Source organism: Rhineura floridana, chromosome 5, assembly GCF_030035675.1.
Source record: "Rhineura floridana isolate rRhiFlo1 chromosome 5, rRhiFlo1.hap2, whole genome shotgun sequence".
In the NCBI taxonomy this organism is placed as follows: domain Eukaryota; kingdom Metazoa; phylum Chordata; class Lepidosauria; order Squamata; family Rhineuridae; genus Rhineura; species Rhineura floridana.
Window position 1 is genome coordinate 75,694,832 of NC_084484.1, and position 23,854 is coordinate 75,718,685.

Sequence of the window (23,854 nt, forward strand, 5' to 3'; positions counted from 1 at the left end):
GGGTTTGGGCACTCAGGGCCAAATCCATATCTGCCAGAATTATGTGTGTGAAATAAGGAGGGCTATGGGAGTGGGGTGAAGAGTGCAGGACTATCTCTGTAGAGCACTGCTGCAATCAAAGTAGACCTGGGGTAGCCAATATGGTGCCCTTCAAATGTTGTTGGACACCAACTATCATCAGCCCTGACCATTGGCCATGCTGGCTGGGGTTGATGGGAGTTAGGAAACATCTAGAGGTCATCATGTTGGCTACTCCCAGTATAGAACACAGCAGAGCTTGGAAAAGTTACTTTTTTGAACTACAACTCCCATCAGCCCCAGCCAGCATGGCCACTGGATTGGGCTGATGGGAGTTGTAGTTCAAAAAAGTAACTTTTCCAAGCTCTGGAACACAGTATTAGATGGACAAATAGTCTGACCTGGTATAAGACACTGCCAATTTTATTTTATTTTTTAAATCTGAATACCGTTGAATATTTGACCTCAGAAAGAAAGTTTGATGCCAACAGAGCCTTGGAGTTTTCACAGATGCGTCTCTCTTTTTTCTGATAGGCGTGCCCACTTATGTCCACCTATAGTTTCCAAATTATGTGAAGTATTAGTTCCCCTCTATTCAGCACTGGTTAGGCCTCATCTTGAGTACTGCATCCAGTTCTGGTCTCCGCACTTCAAGAAGGATGCAGACAAACTGGAATGGGTTCAGAGGAGAGCAACAAGGATGATCAGGGGACTAGAAACAAAGCCCTGTGTGGAGAGACTGAAAGAACTGGGCATGGTTAGCCTTTAGAAGAGAAGACTGAGGGGAGATATAATAGCACTCTTCAAGTACATGAAAGGTTGTCACACACAGGAGAGCCAGGATCTCTTCTCGATCGTCTCAGAGTGCAGGACACGGAATAATGGGTTCAAGTTGCAGGAAGCCAGATTTCGACTGAGCATCAGGAAAAACTTCCTAACTATTAGAGCCATACGACAATAGAACCAATTACCTAGAGAGGTAGTGGGCTCTCTGACACTGGAGGCATTCAAGAGGCAGCTGGACAGCCATCTGTCTGGAATGCTTTGATTTGGATTCCTGCATTGAGCAGGGGGTAGGCCCCTTCCAACTCTACTATTCTATGATTCTGTGATTCTATATGGCCTTACTCCTAGGATGCTAGCTAATTTTTTTGCACCCTCTAAAATGAGATAATCCAAGTATATAGAATGGAAGAATATTAATGTACAAGTAATTTTTTTCACACAGCTTTTCCACAGTTTTTCCTGATTCTTTCATTTTTGGAAATAAACTGTATTCTATTTGTATGTCTTGTCAGTGGACAATTATTTCAAAGTTAACACTGGCTGTTTGAGAATTAATTGCTAATATTTAAGACCAAGACCAATAGGTATGGAACCATAGATGGAAAAACTTGAACAAAGAGAACAAATACAGAAAGTTTTCAACAGTTGAACGTAGTGGTGTGAAACATTTACCATTTCCTACATAGAACCGATTCCAGTACTTATTTACCAGCAGTCCACCATTTTCAAACATGGACTGTGAACTTCAGCAGCTTGCAACAATTACCTTCAATACGAGGCAAGTGTTATGTCTCTGGAATTCTCCTCTAGATCACATTTTATGTGTTTGTTTATTTAAAATATTTATGGCCTGCTCTTCATTGCCAAGGCAGTCCCAGAGTGGGGTGCATTAAAATGAAAACAATATAAAGCACAGCAAGGATTATTTTAAAAAACCGCAGTAACTTAATAACCAGAGAAAACACAGTACAACATTAAAACCATAACCTCAGGCAGTAGTGTTCAGCAAAAGCAAGAGTGAACAGATGGAAAAGCTGCCAGCCATATCCTGGACATGAGTTTCATAGTCAAATGCCATCACTGAGAAGGCCCTTACCTGTGTTGCTGCACAATTTTAACCTGGGCCACAGAAGAACTCATCTCTCCCTCCTCCTTCTCACCCCTTCAGCAGCCTCCAACTCCTCCCTCCCCCATTTACCAGGCTACTGCTATTACCTTGGTGTTGGTGGCAGGAAAGAGGAATGGAAGCATCTCCTTCTTCTAGCACCTGGTAAAATGTCCCAAGGCTACCACACCTGGATGACTGCTGTAGCAACACTGCAAGCATCAGATGGAGGGAAGAGGACAGACAGTGACCTCCTCTTTGGCACCATAAGGCATGTTAAGGGGAAGGAACTGTGCTTCCTTCCTGGCTGCCTAGTTGTGTATTTGTGTGTGAGGATGGGGTGTGTGTAATGGGCAGGGTGACATCATGGGGGTGTTCTGCACTGATTGGTGCCTTCTGTGCATAGGTAAAGTGGGGCTGCCATTGGGGAGAGAGCTCATGATTGGTGGATGGCATTGGCATTGCCATGGTTGCTTGGGCAGTTGTGGCTGCTGTTGCTACACTAGCTCTTGCTTCTCCTGTTATTCTTATGTTTTGGCTTTGTAGATGGATGAGCATAGGTGTGTGACTACATTAGGCTGGTAATCATAGCATAGGTACTGGAATAACAAAACTATAGTACTGGCTGCCCGACTGCAATCTAGCTACATTACTAGAAAGTATATGCCCAAGAACTCTGCCAGTTTCACTCATGAATAAATAGTTGTGAGTTATGTGCATCTTTCATAATGTGGCCTGTGTTATATTATACCAGTGGAGAGGGACATCAGGCCCAGGGGCAAAATGCAGCCCTTCAGACTCTCTGTTTGGTTCTTGGGATTCTCCCCAGACCACTACTTCCAGAGGCCATACAGCCCTTGAGTGTCCTTGCCTGGATGAAATTTATCCTTGAATGATAATCATGTCTCTTACTTGCATGGAAGGAGAATGGAGAGATGTGGGGGGTGTTTGTAATAACCTGTGACATTTGCATGACTGGAATGTGACATATCAAAAAAAGATAAGAGTCACATCTTTTGCTCTGCACACTTTTGCGTTGGGCCCTGTCCACCACTGGGAGGCACTCCCCAGAAGGTGCCCACAAGGGGGTGAAACCCTCATGCTGAGAAAGCATCCTGACCCCTGTATTATACCATTAAATAATTGCTTTTGAATGGTTTGTATCTGTAGTTTTCTGTTGAGTGGGTCGGAATCAGCGGTGGACAATGAGCAATTAGGCAGCAATAGATCTTGGGAAGGGGGAAGATTTGATGTCTCCAAAATGATTTTCCCCACAAATGTCACTGAGACAGAGGGGCCAGAAGATCCAGAGCTGCTTCCTCCCCCCCCCCGACATGATTCATAAACCATAGATCTGAAATCCTTATAGGGTTGGTGTATGAAAAATAAAAGCATGATTTTTGTTCTTCGTATAATTGTTTAGAACATTTTTTTTTAAGTTATTAAAATCCGAAAGATTTTTTTTCTTTTAAAAAAAGGATAAGGGGATAGAAACCATTTATAAAATCAGAATCTCCTGAAATAGTGAACCTGTAACAAATGTAGGCTTGATCCAGAGCTGCTTCCTCCCCCCCCCCGACATGATTCATAAACCATAGATCTGAAATCCTTATAGGGTTGGTGTATGAAAAATAAAAGCATGATTTTTGTTCTTCGTATAATTGTTTAGAACATTTTTTTTTAAGTTATTAAAATCCGAAAGATTTTTTTTCTTTAAAAAAAAGGATAAGGGGATAGAAACCATTTATAAAATCAGAATCTCCTGAAATAGTGAACCTGTAACAAATGTAGGCTTGATCCAGAGGTGCTTTCTCTCTCTGGCCCCAGCTGTACTGTACATTTAAAGCAGTATCATACCACTTTAAATGGTAATGGCACCCCCAAAGAATTCTGGGAACTGTAGTTTGTTAAGGTGCTGTGAGTTATTAGGAGACCACCATTCCAATTACAGAGCTACAGTTTTCAATGTGTTTTAACAGTCAATCCCTCTTCCCATGTAACTCTGGAAACTGTAGCTCTGTGAGGGGAATAGGGACCTAATAAGTCTCAGTGCCCTTATCAAACTACAGTTCTATTCTGTCATCCCCACGTGCTTGCCTGGATGTAACATAGATGTTCTTTTATGATGAAGTCAGATAAGCAATAAGGTTTGACACCAGCTGTGCTAACCAATGTGGCTTTTATTCAGATCAGCATTACATTAAGTCCCTTCATATCAAATAATACTTTACAAACCCCAGCTATTGGAGGAAAGGGAGCCCCCCTTCTGGCGGGGATACTTTCTGGCATACCATTGATGTGTGTTGGTTGATGTCTCTTGTTTCTGTGCCTCTGGCTCTGTAGCCCGGCCTCTGTGCTATGTCTTTATAGCCAGCAAACAGTGAGTAAGTGAGCTGACCAGCACACCAGCCACAGTTGGTGCTAGGTCAACTAACCTCTCTCTGCATGACTTCAAAGGAGGACTGCTTCTTTAAAGCAGAAGTATAGTTATTGGGTGGGTCGCACTCTCACTTCTAAGGATTCATAACTCATCTTCTCTAGTATTGTGGCAAGTGACGTAATAAAGAAAGGCTGTGTGACCTCCCATGAGAAAGGTCACCGTTTTATAGTCTGAAGCTTACTAGTACACAGCTCTACTTTTGTGTACTTCCAGGCCCTCAAAAGGGGCTATAAATGGGGCATGGAAGGAATAGATTGATGTGTTCCACATATTAACAGACAATGCAATGTCTTTTTCCAATATAAGTTCCCAGGATTCTTTGGGGAAGCTATGACTGTTTAAAGTTGTATAATACTGCTTTAAATGTATAGTGCAGATGGGACCTTAGAAACCTTCCCTAATGATCTCATCTAAATGTATGTGTGTATTTTTTAAAAAAAATGTATGGGCCTTTTGTTAAATGTTGTGTGTGGGTGTGCATACTCACAGCGGTGGGGATGGGAAAGAGAATAGCTAATAGCTCCAAAAGTGCAAACAGGGACCAATTTGCCCAGAAGGGATAAGAGGCAGAAGACAAGAAAGGCCTGGCAAGCTTCTGTCAAGACTAGCCCATGCGCAGCAGATGAAGGGAGCCAGAAGCAGAATACCCGAGATAGATTAGAAAAATACAATAGTAGAAACTGCTATCTCAGAAACAGCTAACCTTACATGTGCTGCAAGTGTTCTGCTTACGGGATCCATGGGGGAGAGTGCAGGGAGAGAAATTTGGTTCTCATTGTGCAACAGGACCATCAGCTGCTGTTATTTTTAATCAAACATGAGGCAGAAAACAGAGGGAAGAATATTTTTTTGCCTGAAAGAAGGAGCCATGAATTGAACCAGGAGCAGGGACTAAATTGAAGGCATCAGATGCTCAAAGGTGGGGAGGGATAGCATGACGATGGAATGCAGAGTGGTGGGTACCACACAGCCTGCCCTGCAGTCCCTAAGCTGCCCTGCTGCCCTCAGGTGCAATGGAGATTGTCTTGTCACCACTGCTGAAGTAAGATTCAACTGCCAGTCCAGTCATCTTCTGTATATGGAAGAGAGCACTATCTAGTTCTTTGTCTTGGGCCAGCCCTGGGCTCAATCTCTGCTCTTTAAGTCCATATCAGGGGAGAAGGTGGTTGAGAGGGAGACTCTAATTCTTGGTTGCCATATTCCAGGAATGTTAGCATTGTATGTATCTAGGGATGGAGGAGAAATTTGATTCAGTTCGCATTTACAGGTGAACCTACCTAATTCTCACTTTCTAAAACAAGATGTGAATGAAAACACAGCCATCCTGTGAAATTTGCCCTTCTCCAAAATTTCCAATGCAGTTCTCCAGTCAAGTAATGCATACAGAAATGTATATACTGGGATAAAGAATGCATAAAATGCATGTACTAGCAAATATAGCATTCATAAATACACTATACCGCAGGGAAATGGTTTGCAAAAATGTGAATATTAGGCAAATTGGATATAAATATGTATGTTAGGAGAAATTCTCACTAAAATGCTGATGAATTTTCATGATAACTTCAAAAAAATCACAGACCATAGTGAAGTTGTAGAGAACTGAACTTAAAACTGGAAAAATTGGAAACTGAGAGAAGTTGAAATTGACAGATTCACCCATCCTTAGTTGTATCCTTAAATTTTAAAGCAATACATAAATAGGTACCTGCTGATGTTTACAACTTTCTGTCCTGGTTGTTAACCATGTATAGAATGTGGTTTGAAGTTCCATTTTTAAATTATTTTTTGTTAAATCATCCCTTTGACTAATACATTTACATGCAACAGGACATCATAACATCTTTGCAGTTTTGTATAAATAGGTGACCAGATATGTGGGCTTTCATAGTGAGAAAAATTAAGTAGCACTTGAGGGCCTTTGGAGGCTCCTCCAACAATTCTGAACTTCCCTCCTCCTCTTCTGAGCTCTTCAGTTTTACAGGCTTTTCTTTATCCTCTCTGTCTGACTATCTTCCTTTGTTCCATTGACTGATCTCCTGTAAAATCACCAAAGGGCATTATAGGCAAAGGCCAGACCTCTTATGGCTGCAAGTTGCTTAGCTGCTCTGATGTCATGGAAGGCATGAGCAGCCTTGGGCAAGGCAATTTAATGCAAAAGGGGTCTTTGACTCCTAAGGTTCATCAGCACATAAAAGAAGAGATTCCAAAAGCACGTGGAATGTGATCAATCATTCTGGTAATTAGAGCTGAGTCAAGCTACAGGCAACAGCAGGCAAGAATGTGGTTTCCTAGTCCAGGGATGGAGAACCTGAGGCCCTCCAGATGTTGCTGGACTCCCATCAGCTCCAGTCAGCTTGGCCACTAGTCAGGGACAATGGGAATTGTAGTCCAACAACATCTGAAGGTTCATTTTTATTTATTATTATTATTCATTCTATTTCTATGCAGCCTTTTGCCCAAAAGGCCCTCAAGGCGGCTCACAAAAAAAATAAACACAAATACAAATTACACATCAAAAAAGAATACAGTGCACAAAAATTTAAATAACAAAATATTAAGATTGTTAAAAATACAAGGTTCTTTACAGACCTAAAGATAATCTGTCCCAAAATGTAGTACTGCCACTTCAAGAATTTTAGTCCTCAAACATTGAGCAGCTGTTGCAAAGGATTTGCTCACCAACATCATCGGATTCTTCCCCGAAATCATCGTCCATAGACTTGAAGTAGAACTTGTAGTTGGACCGGTTGAGGAGCACCTTGAAGTTGCCCAGCATCGCCCACTCAGCCGGGATGGGCAGCTTCTTGGTCGTCCAGATGGTAGATGACCTTGGTCTCCGCCACCGCCATGGCTGCCGCTGCTCCCCACAGAGAACTCCTCGGGCAAAAGGCTCCATCCCTTGTTTAAACACATACACATATGGGATTGCCCAGAGCTTGGAAAAGTTACTTTTTTGAACTACAACTCCCATCAGCCCAATCCAGTGGCTATGCTGGCTGGTGCTGATGGGAATTGTAGTTCAAAAAAGTAACTTTTCCAAGCTCTGGGATTGCCTTTCAGAATATGACTATCCTTATTTTGACTCCACCTCCCATCAGCCCCAGCCACCATGGCCAATAGTCAGGGATGAAGGGAGCCGTAGTTCAACGACTTCTGAAAGCCACTAGGTTCCCCACCCCTGCCCTAATCAGATCTGCCAAGTGGCAATCATTGCTATGGGGCAATCAAAAGGCAGGGAGGGATGATAGAGGAGGCAACAGTGAAGGGGTCCTGAAAGCTGACCAAAGAGCTGCATCTACTCAAACATGGGTTGCTGGCATGAACAAGAGTGGCTTTCAGGTTAGAAACCTTGTAGTTGCATAGTGCTGCTGACTGAGAAACACCCTCCCTGCAAACACTTAGAAGAAAGGAAGTTAATTCCTTCCTCAGTGATCCCACTGCAGAAGCCAACAGTTCCAGCTAACAAACTGCTTCACCAGCCACCACTGTCTACTGGTCACAGTTGAAGTTGAGCAGTTCAAAGGCTCAGCTATTTTCATTCATAGGCTAAAGCTACAGATTCTAGGAGAACACAGTTTCCACTTGAAATGATATTTTGAAATGACATAATCACTTTGTGTGTTACTTTGCCCCCCACCCGCAAGCAGTAGCCAATGATATGAAAAGAGTCAGGGAAATGGTACACAATACCGCCTGGTTGGTAATAGTGCACAATACTGGGAAATAGAGAACTGGAGACTAGGATGGTTTTTTGCAACCTCCCCTTGTTAGCCATGTTGTGCATTTTGTGTATGTTTGTATATATTTAAAATATTTTTATACCACTTGCTATTAAGAAAATCATGAAGTGATTCACAACATAAAAACATACATAAAACTATTTCAAAGAAGTGCTGTAGAACCTCAACGTTAACGATCAAGAAATACTGAAGCAAAGAGGTGTGTTTTCCATAAAGCTTGGAAGCATGCTATTGCCGATGCTTCCTGAATACCAGGGCAAGGGAGTATTCCAAAGGGTAGGTGCCACCACAGAGAAGGCCTGTTGATGTGTTGCCACCAACAGGGTCTCCACAGAAGATTTTAATGATCTAATGAGTCTGTACAGGGGAAGGCAGCCTATCCTGAATTGCTCAGAGCTTTTTATGTTATACTGTCAACTAGGGATGGAGGGATCTCTCTCATTTTTCAATCTTAAATTCAGTTGTCTACATTTCTGCAGCAGTTTGCAGATTTTTAAAAACTCCTCATGAAAATTGTTTAGCATTTTAGTGTGATTTTTCTTAATATACTTTTTTGTATGCAGCTTTGACTATTGTACACATTTTTGCAAGTAATGTCTTCTAATATAATGCATTTTAATGTTCTTTCACTAAACTTTTGATGTACATTTCCCCCTAATATATACATTTTTGTAAACATTGGTTGGAGAACTGCATCACAAAATTCAGGTAAATGTGAATTTTGAAGCATGGCTGTATTTCAGTTCTTATATTGTTTCAGAAAGTGTGAATGTCATAGACTCGGCTTTAAATGCAAACTGAATCAAATTTCTACTCTCAACTGGTACTGCAGCCTTTTAGTTATAAAATTGGCAATATCACACACAGAGCTTAGAAAAGTTACTTTTTTGAACTACAACTCCCATCAGCCCAATCCAGTGGCCATGCTGGCTGGGGCTGATGGGAGTTGTAGTTCAAAAAAAGTAACTTTTCCAAGCTCTGATCACACATATAGTGAGACTTCTAAGTAACTTTAGAAATCAATGCAATCTCTGGCAATGCAGTTTCCTTGCTGTTCAAAGGCAGGTATCTTAGTCTAAAAACTGAATGTGCCTGGTGAAGATGATTATAGTTAATAATATGCACCAGGCAGAAAATAAAAAACAAAATTCAGCTAAATTGGCTTATTTCTTCTCTATTTGGTGCTGTCAAATAGGGCTAGTAAATGTACATATTCAAAGTCATTTGTTTAAGGTCTCTTAAAAAGTCCAAGGTTAATTGTCCACATGTTTTCTGGGCCATTGGTATCTTTGGACAAACCAAGTAAATCCACTTGTCACCATTAGATGTCTAATTAACTTGTCTCTCCTAAAGCGAACAACCTTCCACCTGGGTAACTAGAGCAGACTTCCATGCCCTCAGTGAAATAGCCCAAACAAAATTTTGTGCATCATAAGTGATAGCAAACACTCAAGCTGGGGGACTACATCTCCTCTAGATAACATGGAATTTTAATTCAACATGAAATGCAGAGATTTTGACAGCTATCTTCCTCAGTAGTGTTTTGGCCTTCTTGAATGATATAGGCATTATCTCTGAAAAAAGTTAAGACAAAGAAGAACTGCAATTACAGGGACCAAATTAGATATGATGTTAATCATATGAATGCTGCATTTGCATCAAGAAGGAAACTTCAATTTCACCAATGGAGATTTCTCATCAGATGCAAAGAACAGCTTCAGCAAAGGAGAACGTTCTGCCCAAACTATGGTGGGGCAAGGGTTGAACTCTTCCTCTTCCATCATAAGGAGCCCTTTGCAGATGGTATTTATGTTTTTAAAATGTGCACATTAATGTCATGCCTAGTTTGACAATAACTTTGCAGTCTGAATTGTTCCCCTGAAAGAGTTTAACACTTTTCAAAATGGCCATCAGCCACATCAGGCAGGCAAGACTGTAGCAGCCCTAACCAACATAGATTCAAATGCTCTGGGTAATCGGGAGGGAGGGGCTGAGTGTAACCCAGCTTTTATGACCAAACATCTTTTTTCAGAGTTTACTAGAGTTTCTCCTAGTAAATTCATGTATATGGTCAGTAACAGAATTATTTATCTTGCCCTTAGGTATAAAGCTATAGTGAGACCAATGGATATCCAAGCTTCCCACGCGCTGCTGAAGATTTGTTTGAAAGCGGTCATGATCTGGATTTTATCCATGCTGCTTGCTATTCCTGAAGCTGTGTTTTCAGACTTGCGTCCTTTCTATGACAGAGGCACTAACAAAACTTTCATTAGTTGTACACCCTACCCATTTACGAATGAGCTGCATCCGAAAATTCAATCAATGGCTTCCTTTCTCATCTTTTACATAATTCCCCTATCTGTTATTTCAGTATACTATTATTTCATTGCAAAAAATCTGATACGGAGTGCTTACAACCTGCCAGTGGAAGGAAATGTACATGTTAGAAAACAGGTATGTATGTATGTATATATGTATGTATGTATGTATGTATGATGATGATGATGATACAATGCCAAACTGGAAATGTGTTTAAAATGACCCCTTGAGCAAATTGCAATGAATAAATTACATTGCAACTTGTCATTTATGTATATTTCATGAGTGGGATCCTCAGTTCTTTTTAGTTTGTTCTGGTTTATTGAAGAACTCTGATGTCTCTGATGGAATATTTGGAGTTCAGAGACTTTTAAAAAGTGATTCTATAAATACATTTGTGTGAAAAAGTGATACCGTAATTACTTTGGTATGTAATGTTTCTGGGGAAGGGCCAATAAGCAGAATCCTTATTCTTATCAAGTCCACATGATCATTTCACCCCCGCCCAAGAATGGCATGGACAACAAATCCCAGTGTAAGTCTCACACATTAATGCTCTCAAAAGACCTTTTCAAACATTGCCCACAAGCACCAAATGTTACACTGGAAGGGGCCTGGATTGAACATTGTTGATCACAAATAAATGGATTCTTATTCTGGCATTTTGGATCTGTGTGGAAGATCTTTTTCTCGATGCATTGAGAAGTCCACTCCTATACCATGGAACAATGTAGGAAAAACATCTTCCAATGAAATGCTGGTATAATGGAAAGAGGGGTAGCATATTGGGAAACAATTTATGCTTACGTTCCCCCGAAATGCTTTTTTGAAAGGTAGCTTTTCATAAATCTTAGTTTCAGCTGGTTGTTGTTCTTACTCATTGTTTACTGAAAAGCTTTTACCATAAAAGAGACCCCTCCCCCTTCCCAATTATAAGGTTGGTGATACAGTGTGAGTGTGTGGTCATTGGAATGTGTCAAGTTCTGGTTCTTTGAAGATGCATACTTAACTTTTGTAATTTACACATGATTTCCGTCATGATTTGCCTGAACTGAAAGATATAAATAAAATGAAAAAAGGATAAAAAGAAAAAGAAGAAAGATGGTGGGAGGAGAAAAATAAAGTGGGAAAAGAAAAAAAACATGATATTGATGGTATTCTGATGTGCAGTTGGATTGATGGAAAAATCATTTTTTTGTTTTGTTTTTTTGCAATCCTAAATACCAGGCATGTGGAACCTGTGGCCCCCTAGATGCTGCTGGATCACAGCTCCCATCATCTCTGGTCATTAGGCTTGCTGGCTGAGGTTGATAGGAACTAGAGTCCTAACAGCATCTGGAGGGACACAGATTGCCCATCCCTGCCATGCACACTCACTAGGGCATGAGCACCACTGAATACAGTTGGTATTACCTCCGAGTTAACATTTTATTTATTTATTTATTTATTTACAATATTTCTATCCTGCTCTTCTACCCTATAATAGGGCACTCAGGGCGACTTACAAAAATAAAGTCAGACATATACATAATAAAATTGTAAATTTATTTATTTATTTATAATAGTATTTCTAAGCCACTGTATCATAAAATATCAGGCCAATGTACAATTATTAAACATAAAACACTATTAAAAACAATATAGTACAATACAATGCATAAGATTGCATTTTAAGTTGCTGACTGTTTTGTGGATTAACTACAAAAGAAACTAGTGTGTGTGTATGTGTGTGTGTACTGCCTTCAAGTCTATTCCGACTTATGGCAACCCTATGAATAGGGTTTTCATGAGCCTGAGAGGCAGTGACTGGCCCAAGGTCACCCAGTGAGCTTCATGGCTATGTGGGGATTCAAATCCTCACTTCCCAGGTCATAGTCCAACACCTTAACCACTACACCACACTGGCTCAAAGTAGTGGAGGTGAAATAAAGCTTCACACTGAAGAACTTGTGGGTGTTTCCCAAATCAGTTAATGCTTTCCCCCCCCCTGAATTTTACTGAGCATTCTTCTTCTATTTCTTCCTCACCCTACATCCTATTCTTCCTTCCACACCTCTGACAATAGCCTTTGGATATATTGAGTGTTCAAAAAGAAAAGAAGATTTCTTACCAGTTAGAGGAAACAGGAGTCAAGCCTAACCCTGCAAAACAGTGATTTCACTTGTAAGTTTCATGCAGTGCCTAGAGGTCTCTTTTAGAAACAACTACTATTGACATACAGCATTTATTGCATTACCCTCTGCCTTTATAATGGAGATGCAGGTGGCAATAGCAGCAAATATTAAATTAAGATTCCACTTCATGAAGTATATATAGTTTGTTTTCACAGAAAGGCCAATTGCAGACCTCAATTGTTAGTTAGCTCTTTGAAGAAACTTGGTTGCCAGGAAGCCCATGTCAATCACCTATTGTCAACTCCATATCTTTCAGTCTATGCACCTGAGAGGAAGACAAGATCTGAGGTGACAGAGATAGATTACAATGGCAATACTGTTGCTGGCTTGTCTCTTTCAAGGTGGAACAGCTGATTTTCTGAGGTAGACAGGCAGAGGAACAGATATGGGTGCTGGAAGACTAGGAGAAGTACAGGCAGGTAGGTAAGGTTTTAGACAGCAAGACGAGGAAGGTCTAGCTGATGCCCAAGCAAAGGTTCAGGCCTGACCTGGAAATATTTATAACTAGGCCATGTCAGGAAGGACCAAATGGCTGCATGGTTAGAGGTGGGCTTAGAGGGAAGGTGGAATTAGGGATAGAATCTGCCTGCCGCTGATCTGCCCAGTACCTGCCTACCCCCTCACCACTGAAAAGGAGGAGACAGGAGAGGAGCCCTCTCCCAAAATAATAAAGTTGAGGCCACAGCAACAGGCTCCCCAGCAAGGCCAGACCATGGAGGAATTAAGCAGATTTTTCACCCATCCCAGCCTGCAGCCAGTAGCTTGCCCCATGGGGTGGCACCACCTCTTCCTCCTCTGTGGTCTGGCCTTGCTGGGGAGGCTCTTCCCACAGCCTCTGCTTTATCATCAGGGAGCTGTCCTCTCCTGCCTTTTTCCATGGATAGATGAGCAGCAGATCAGCAGCGGGGGGTGGATTCCTTCCCTAGGTGGAATTATGCTTTGAACAGTCAAAGTTGACAGTACTGTCCATCTGCTAGGCAGTGAAGCATCAGCAGTAGTAGGCTGTGTGCACCTATCCGTGGAATGAGGCCAGAATATAAAAGAATTCTGCAGTGCATTAGTTTTAAAGGGAGATGAGGATCCAAGAACCTCCATTATCCATCCTTGTTTGTTACTTCAGCCCATGAATGTCCTCCGCTTCCCTCTGTTAGCAAACAGCAGTAATTGCAGGACCAGCATTTTCATTTGCCATTTACTCTGCACTCCGAACTTTTTCATTCTGGCATAAGCAAAAATAAAGATCCAGGGTTTTCCCACATCTCCACCATTTTCTGTTTGCATGCTTCATTTTTTGTGTCTAAGGTACCAACTGGTAGCATGGGCAACCATGTTGTTACAGTGGGCATCAGATGTGTTCATTTCCTGAACTGAACTGAAAACATCACTGAAAAGTGTGTTTGTGTACTTCTTGTTCACGAGGTGCTTTTTCCACATAACTATCACATGGAGTTTTGCCCCCAGCAAAAAGCTCCCCTCCTTACATTTATACAATGATCAAGCCACCAATGCTAGTTAGGACCGAAGGGCGAACTGTTCCTTTGTTCTTGGTATGACATATGCAGTTATGGAACTTTGCAATTGTATTTCATGCTAACCACAGGTATGTATGCTGCCTAGACTAGCTCATTCAGAGATTGTTGACTCTGCAGTTAGATATTGATAATTAGGAATGGGGGAGAGATTCATACAGTTTGCATTTTAATGCAAATGTTTAAATTTGCCTTTCCCAAACCAATATGGAAACCATAATGCAGCTCTCCTTTGAAGTTCACACTTCTCTGAATACATACAAAAATAGGACTATTTGCGATCCACACAAAAATGCATATATGGTTGAAAATTAATCTTTTGTAGAAAATTGCTTGCAAAAATGCATATACTAGGCAAAATTGCATACAAAATGTATATATTTGGAACAATGCACATGATGTGAATTCTCATGAAGACTTCAAAAATCCACAAAAGCATGTGAAAATGGGGCAAACTGAATTTAAGACTGTAAAAATGAGAAACTGGGAGAAAATGAAATGGACAGATCTGTCCATCCCTGTTGACAGTATATGTCACAGAGGTACATCAGAACTGAATGGATTCTGAAGGAGCCCATAAAGCTGCAATCCTTTGCACCCTTCCATTTAGCTCAGGTCTTGAGCTATGAGCAAACACTGTCTGGAAACATATTTGCAATAGACTTCTTTCAAAAGAAAGTGGAGTTTTGAAAGGAACCAAAAAGGCTTAACTATATTTCAGAGAATGCTGAACCCAATGCAGAAAAATGTTGTTTTCTGGGAAACTGAAACTCAAATTCAGTGTTGCTGACATACAGCTTCCTTTGTTCTTTTCAGATGGAATCTCGAAAACGCCTAGCCAAGACAGTGCTGGTTTTTGTCTGCATCTTTGCTTTCTGTTGGCTCCCTAACCATATCATCTACTTATATCGATCATACCATTATTCAGAGGTGGACACTTCTGTCCTGCACTTTATCACCTCTCTCTGTGCCCGAATCCTGGCATTTGCCAACTCTTGCATAAACCCTTTTGCACTCTATCTGCTCAGCAAAAGTTTTAGGAAGCAGTTTAACCACCAACTATCATGTTGCAAAGCCCGTGATCTTGTTCGGTCCCAGAGCAGAAGCACCACACGGATGGCATCCCTCAAGAGCACCAACCAATCAATGGTTGCATTCAGTTTCATCAATGGCAACCACCTCTGCCACGAGAACAATGTATAGCATGCATCACACACTGAACCCAGTCACAAGATCTGTGTAGCCATTGTTGCCTGTTTTTCATTCTAGTAAGTAACAAATGTATATAGGTGCACAGAGAGGTGGACAATGACTAGGAAACTGACAGCATGCAAGCAAGATTTAATGCAGAGCTGAAGGGCTGCCTGCACCTGCACTTTCATTTGTAGGGTCTTGCATTATAACATGTGGGTCCCTTTTGATTTCTACTGTTCGGCGATGAGGTTTGAAGGCATTCAGATCCTTATCAGATAACCAAGTCTGTTCCTTTATTAACCTTCCACAGCAGATTGGAGAGGAAGGAATTAGGGAACAGAAGCTTTTTTGGTACTTGGAGCTTCTGGAAGGGAAGCTAGTGGTTGTTGTTTTTTATTTAATTATTGCTGGAATCAGCCAGTTTCCCATTATGTCCTTTCCACTGTACAAAAACAGCCATCAAGTGGAACTAGCTCTCCTTCTTCACTATCCCCCATTCCTGCCTTATGGACCCTTTCCCTTTAACAGTAGCACTCTACCCTTTCCACTGTAACAGTACCCGGTTAGAGTGCTGCCCTGATAAGGGCATTCATACGCCCGTTCCGCAGGGAAGTCCTTGTAGAACCCGTGCACAGGAGGATCCTAGTAACTGAGTCAGAACAGTGCAGTGCCTTTGTGCTTGTGCAACAGGTAAGCACATAGAGAGAGCATGGCCATTTCCAGAGACTGGTCTCAATGCTTTTCTTCCTTTTGGATGCAATCCGAAATTCTTACACCATTTTTAATTAGCAAGACTTCTATAAAAATGAAGTAATAAAAGAACACAATGATGTAAGGTCCCAGGTTCTACCCTACCCACCCGTCTTCACCCACGCTGGAGAAAACACTTTTATAGTTTTGCTTTTTGCATTAAAGTAAGGCTGCAATTCTAAGCGTGGTTACTAGGGAGTAAGCCCCATTGAATTCAGTGGGATGTAATCCTGTTTATACATGCTTAGGATTATGCTGCACATCTATTAAATGAGCAAAGTGGGGTGGTGGTAGTGGTGAGTGCAGACATTTGATGATATTTAATGCAAGTTCTACTCAGAGTAGAACTACTGAGATTTCAATTCGTTCATTTCAATGGATCTACTCTGAATAGGACTCTGATTAGAATGGTCAAATGTCTCTTAAGTATTTTCAGTACAGTATTAATTCATGTTGTACAAAAGATGTGAAGAGAGTTGTGTTTACTGGGGTTTTGTGGCCCCCATCTGAAATCAGCAGTATGTTTTATACAATCTAAATGTGAAAAGTGATGCCATTCAATAAATGTAAGTTTAACTATGTTTACAATGGTGTGCATTTTGCCATATTTGGGGGTGGGGGTAAAACATAGCACTTTCTCAATGTTTCTTAAATGTTCAGGTGATGTGTTAATGGATGTCAAACTGTCATGTAAAGCTTTAGGCATGTTTAAGAATGAGGAACAACTGCAAAATAAAACACACAATGCTTTTTTGTATTTTGAGATATGTATTACATAGTAACAATGTGAGATGGTAGCCATTAAAAGCTCAAATCATATATATTCTCTAGCACAATGTGTCAGGTTGATGCCACTAATTGAATTGCAATGTTCTAATATTAATGGGATGGTGTTGGTGATGATTTAGAAATTCTTGGTTTTTCCTATCCATTCTAAAATTTCACAATCTGGCATTTACACAAAGTTAGGAGAAGGAATAGTGGTGGATAGTAGCTAGGCTCCTGTGTCCAGAGATTTGGCCTAGTGCATACTGTACTGGTGGGTTAGGGGGTTAGATGAAGGAATGCTATCTCTGCTGCAAAGCCATCTGAATACAATTTCTAACAATTTGTCAGTGGTTCTGGAATTTGGGGAAAATGGGAGAACATTCTGGATTGTATTGATTAGATATTAGATTTAATATTTATACCCCACTATTCTATTGAAATAATTCTCAAAGTGGTTGTTGATCTGCTATGAACTCATTAGATTACCTGAAAACAGACCACTATATTTTAACCACAGTTGTCTAACTGCAACATGGAGATAATTCTACTGACCTTTCTTTCAAGGTTATTGTAAAGATTGCTTGGATAATAAGTGTTAGGATTAGACACTTGAGTCTAAAGCATCAAATAAATGCTAAGGATTGATTTCCACCACACTCCAAATCCTAGACTAGCACTACAAGTATTAATTAAGTCCCCAACTCCCCCCCATCTCATGTTATTTTTTTAGGGGTATGAGCGGAAATAGACTCTGTTAAGCAAATGAAACTAAATCCTGGAGGCTGGATCCTGAATATGTGAGATACAGTTGCTGCAGATAACCAAATTTTGTTCTAGCTTAACTGAAGTAATTGAGAGGAGAATAAAGGGTTCACCAGAAGAGTTAACATTGAGGCTTTAATGGCCAGTGCTGTTGGGTTCTCCTCCCTTCTTTTCCTGGAACGAAAATAGAATAAAGTGAGCAAAATCATATTATACTCTTGTATTGCAAGGGGGGGGGAGATTATATCTAAGAAACAGCTTTTAATTACAGTGTTGCAATAGTTTAGCAGTAGCTATGTGCCTCCTCCCCTTCTTCCCAAACTGTCCTCACCTACAAAACTAGTGCAGTTATTAACCTAGGAGGGTTGGCATTTCAAATGCTGGGACCAGTAAGCAGAAGCAGTTTTGGATTGTAGAAGTGGATAGGTTCAGTATAACCCCAGTAGCAGTTGGTGGGGTGGACCTGTGGCACACACCTGAGCCCCCAGCAACCCACTTGCTGCTGCTTACTGGGAAAGAGAATGGGACTGGGGAGGTTGGTGCCGTGCAAACAGGAATGCAGTACTGGCTCTGCCAGTGCATTTGCACACCACTGACCTCCCTGCCACCTTGGCTTCCCACTCCTCTCCCAGTAAGCAGCAACAACTCCACTGCCATGAGGTCGGGTAAGCACTGCTGCCTCACTCCACTGTGCACTAATGTATAACCCCACTGAAATTAAGCAAGCCTGACCATGCAAGCTACTCATGCGGATCATGTGCCAACTGTTCTGACCCCCTCTCAGGAAGTCAAGTTGGTAGAAACGATGTCTCTCCAGATGTTGTTGCTGCAGTGACAGCTGGTGGCTCCATGTCAGTGGGGCAGTGGAATAGACTCTGAGTTTCAGTCTGAAATTTCAAGGGGCTGTCCAAGATGCTGAACCCATTGTGGGAATAGGTTTCAGCTCCTTGGACAGCTCCTTGAAAGTTTGGACTAAAACCCAGAGCGGATTCCACTGCCCAACTGACATGGAGCTGCTAGCCACCACTGGTTGTTGGACTCCAACTCCTGTTAGCCCCAGCCAGCATGGCCAATGGTGGGATGATGGGAGTTGCTTACCCATGATACAAGTGAAACAAACTCTCCTTCATCCTGAATACCCTTTTCTCACAGGCTACGAAAGCACATAAAAATGCTGGTTCATATGCATACCAAGCGGTGTTCCCATTTCCATGTTGGAAGAGTCAGCATGCTCCCTTTCCATTAAACAGAATGCTATATATAATGCTGATGTCCCATGTAGAGCCTTCATTTGTGCACATTTCACACATGAAAATAGGGACAGTCCTGTGCGTGTGAGCTGTGGTGAGGCCAGGCACAGGGCCATAGCTCAGTGGCAGAGCATCTACTTTCCATGCAGAACATCCCAGGTTCAATACCTGGCATCTGCAGGTAGGGCTGGGAGAGATCCCTTTCTGAAATCCTGGAGAGTTGCTGCCATTCATTGTAGATAGTACTTACCTAGATGGACCAATGGTCTGAGACAGACCAATAAGCCAGCTTCCTATGCTCCTATGTCCAGAGATTTGGCCTGGTGCACACTGTACTGGTGGGTTAGGGGGTGGGATCAAGGAAAGCTGTCTCTCTACTGCAAAGCCATTTGAATATATAATATTTCTCATTATTTGTCAATGGTTCTGGAATTTGGTGAAAACAGGAACTCCCTCTTGGCCATCATGGAAAGTAGAGGCAGTGGCATCACTAGCAGGGTGCGGGGAGTGCAGACTGCACCCGGGTGACACCATGAGGGGGGTGACACCCAGAGCCACCCCGTCATGGGGCAGGGCGCCCGCGCCGTTGCCCAGCAAAGGAGCCGAGAAGCGCTCCGGGTTGGCGTCGGAGCAGCCAACTCCTCCTCAGAGGCAGGCAGGCGGGTGGGCGAGACTGGGAGCAGCGTTGGCGGGGCGAGGGAGGTGCGCTGGCATTCCCAGGCCTGCTTCTCTGGCTGGGTGCCCCTCCAGCATACGCCCTCCCAGGGGCATGGGTGGCTGGCCTTGTGTGTGCGCGTTCGTGCGCTCAACAGGACATTTGGGGGGTCGCCAATGAGTTACCGCACTGGGTGACACCAACCTTAGTGACGCCACTGAGCAGAGGAAGAGTGATCTGAGAAATAGACCCGATAGACCCAAGAAAGGATCTTCATCTTTGTTTTCTTTTTAACTTAAGGTGGCACAGATAGTTCTAGGCATAATTACTTGGAAGTAAGTCCAAATGAAATCAATGAGTAAGCATATACTCCGCATTGGTCTTAACGTTAATTGGCTGCCTGCATGCTGGGCTCTGCTGTTTCTCCCCTCTCAGTTTGTGAGGATGATAATCTGGTTACATGCATGTTTCTCTCCAAATTTAGGAGGAGTCTGCAAAAGCCAATGCCATGACCGGGGGACAGGGTGCAGGAGAGGTATGCGTTGTTAATTGAATCTGCCCCACTAAGCAGTTCATGGAATGAAGCAGCAGCAGATTAACTACTAGGGGTAAACAGGGTTCATATTTCACAGAGATCTCCTCCTGTCCTCCATCCGCTCCCTATCAGACCTCCATTGACGCTCCAGAGCATATGACTTAGTAGTTTTCCTTTTAGTAGTGAGCCAAGCAGTCTTTCTTTCATTTTTAGTCCCCTACTTCCTTCATGTCCCACCATCTGTTACAGAAGTGGGGAACCTTTTTCAGCCTGAGGGCCACATTTCCTTCTGGGCAAACTTCTAAGGGCCACATGCCAGTGGTGGGCAGGGCCAGAGGCAAATTTGGGCAGAACAAATGGCAAATTTACCCTTGTACAGTAGGCTAGTTTCTTCACACACACATACACCCTTCTCTATCCTTCATCTAGACAAGCAAGAGGCATTATTAGAGTTCAAGGACACATCTTAGGCAGGCAAAAACATTTGGGGTGCAAATCAGGGCCAGTGAGGGGTGTGGCCTGGGAAGTGTACCAAGGACTAGATAAAAAGGTGGCTGTATTTGAGCCTCAGGCTTGAGGTTTCTCACTCCTGTTTTATTGTTTCCTTTCTCAGTGGATGTGCGGAGGCAAAAAGAGGCGGCCCAAGTAAAAGCATGCAATCTGCATTTAGCACCCCCATGCTCCTCACATGCCACTGAGTCTGAGCAGGCAGCATGCTTTACAATAATTAGCACCATGGCAACACAGTGCCAAGTTTCAGGCCAGAGGGCTGCCCTTTTAAGGTTCTTGGTTATCCAATAAGGTGGCAGAGCCTGGGCAGGGTAGTCTGGCTGAGGAACTCATTGCTCATTCAGCAACCAGCTCTTTTAGAACAAGCTATCTATTTCTTGGGACCTGTCCAGGGTACTTAAGGCCCTGTCTCTTGCTTCCTGGCTCTGGTTTCCAACCTGCTAAATTGCTATACAGTTGCTGCCTCTTGGCCCCTTGCTCTTCCTACTGGCTCTGGACCTCTGCCAAGCTTGATTCCTCCTGACTCCACCTGGGTTATTGGTTCATCCTTGACAAACAGGGCTCTGTAAACTATGAAATTCTGTCTCCTTCCCCCAAAAAAGATAGGAAATGGCTCAGGCTTATACATGAACAGGTCTCCAGGTAGATCATCTGTCGAGTTTACTGCAACTAACCTTAAAAAATAGAAAAACTGAAGGGGAGGGGGGAAGCAAACAACAGGGAACAGAAGTCTAACAATCTGCTTTCTCAAAGGCTCCGTAGAAGAATAATGTTTTAATCAGCTACCTAAAAGATTTGTGCATTAACCAGGGCATTGGACCAGATGAACCCCAAAAACCCTTCCAACTCTAAAATTTGATGAAAGCCAATAGAGAAAGACCCCAATGAAGAGAGTCTCCAATGCTTAAGTGCCACTGATGAAGAGGCCAGAAGCTACATCCTATGATGTGGTACTCAGGGTAGACCCATTGAAAATTAATTGACCCAAGTTATTCATGTCCATGGAATAGATGGCATACCAATAGAGTTCCTACAAGCTACTGAGACTGAATCAGTCCACATTTTGACAAAAATCTGTCAAGAAATATGGAAAACTAAACAATGGCCCACAGACAGGAAGCACTCAATATAAATCCCAATTCCAAAGAAAGGGGATCCCAGGGAATGCAGTAATTATCAAACTATTGCCTTAATATCCCATGCAAGTAAAGTAATGCTCAAGATTCTACAACAAAGGCTCTTACCATATATGGAGCGAGAAATGCCAAATGTCCAAGCTGGATTTAGAAAAGGAAGAGGTACCAGAGATCATATCGCAAACATACGCTGGATAATGGAACGGAGCAAGGAATTTCAGAAGAAAATCACCCTGTGCTTTATAGATTACAGCAAAGCCTTTTATTGTGTAGATCATGAAAAACTATGGAATACTTTAAAAGAAATGGGAGTGCCAGAGCATCTGATTGTCCTGATTTGCAACCTATACTCTGGACAAGAGGCTACTGTAAGGACAGAATATGGAGAAACCGATTGGTTCCCCATCGGAAAGGGTGTGAGAAAGGGGTGTATTTTATCACCTTATTTATTTAATCTATACGCAGAACATATACAGAAAGCAGGATTGGACCAAGATGGAGGTGTGAAAATTGGAGAGAGAAATATCAATAATTTAACATATGCAGATGATACCATACTACTAGCAGAAACCAGTAATGATTTGAAATGAACGCTGTTGAAAGTTAAAGAGGAAAGCACAGAAGCAGGACTACAGCTGAATGTCAAAAAGACTAAAATAATGACAACAGAAGATTTATGTAACTTTAAAGTTGACATTGAGGACATTGAACTTGTCAGGGATTATCAATACCTCGGCACAGTTATTAACCAAAATGGAGACAATAGTCAAGAAATCAGAAGAAGGCTAGGACTGGGGAGGGCAGCTATGAGAGAACTAGAAAAGGTCCTCAAATGCAAAGATGTCTCACTGAACACTAAAGTCAGGATCATTCAGACCATGTTATTCCCGATCTCTATGTGTGGATGTGAAAGTTGGACAGAGAAAAAAGCAGATAAGAGAAAAATCAACTCATTTGAAATGTGGTGTTGGAGGAGAGCTATGCGGATACCATGGACTGTGAAAAAGACAAATAATTGGGTGTTAGAACAAATTAAACCAGAACTATCACTAGAAGCTAAAATGATGAAACTGAGGTTATCATATTTTGGACACATAACAACAAGACATGATTCATTAGAAAAGATAATAATGCTTTGAAAAACAGAGGGAAGTAGAAAAAGAGGAAGGCCAAAGAAGATTGATTCCATAAAGGAAGCCACAGACCTGAACTTACAAGATCTGAACAGGGTGGTTCATGACAGATGCTCTTGGAAGTCACTGATTCATAGGGTTGCCATAAGTCGTAGTTGACTTGGAGGCACATAACAACAACATCCTGAGTAGGATTAACACTGGAAATAACTCCTTGTCTGTAGACTGCAAGCTCAGGCCATAATAAACTAGCTCATGTCTCAAGCAACACAATAGCTTTTGCCTTCTTGCCTGTGCATTTGCATTTTATGCTGTCAAAGATTTACAAGCTCTACCCTGTGTGGGGCAGGGACTGAGGGTGGCAGAGGGGGAGGGAAACATGCAAGTTGTCTCTACACATATTACCCCCAAAGGAGGATGTACAAGTCACTTGAGCATCCGCTTTTCAGCATATCCAGAAACATGCAAGCCATCTTATTACTGGTTAATATTAACTAAATGTAAGTATGCTTTAACTCTCAATCCCAAACCAAGCAAATTTGCCCAGTGATGCCTGCGAAAAGAAAGACAAATACAAATGAGATAGGAAACATGTTTACCTCTCAAGACCAGTGATTTATGGATTCAGGGAAGAACACAAAGATTTCCCAGATATATTCTCTGCCAGTATAAGTACCCAAATTTCATGGGGTAATTATTCTATTATCACTGTAATGTTCCTGTCATTCTACTGGTGGCAGATCTTTCTGTACTATCACTATACAAAGGTAACTGGGGGGGCGGGTGAGAGGGAGGGGGAAATTTAACACACGCACACACAGATCCACAAAACATTTGGGGTCGAACAAGGGCCATTTCTGTTGTTTACTTACAGACAGATAGCACATTATACTTGCCAAGCAGCTACCTTCACGGTGAGGAGGAACTACATGAGACATATTTACATCATTAGCAATTGCACAAATGGTTTTCATATTGTAAAGCCCAACCCAGATCAGGACCTTGGTGTGTGTGTTGTGTGTGGGGGGGAGATAAAGAGATTTAACA

At 42.0% G+C, this 23,854-nt stretch overlaps 1 protein-coding gene across 1 annotated transcript in view; it reads left to right on the forward strand.

Moving 5' to 3' along the window:
- GRPR (gastrin releasing peptide receptor) overlaps positions 1–20,193 on the forward strand; it is a 60,982-nt gene extending 40,789 nt beyond the window's left edge. The window contains exons 3-5 of the mRNA XM_061629697.1: positions 10,195–10,546; positions 14,931–15,192; positions 20,126–20,193. Of these exons, the coding sequence (XP_061485681.1) occupies positions 10,195–10,546; positions 14,931–15,192; positions 20,126–20,193 (682 nt within the window). The remainder of the gene's footprint in view (positions 1–10,194; positions 10,547–14,930; positions 15,193–20,125) is intronic.
- The last annotated feature ends 3,661 nt before the right edge of the window (positions 20,194–23,854 follow it).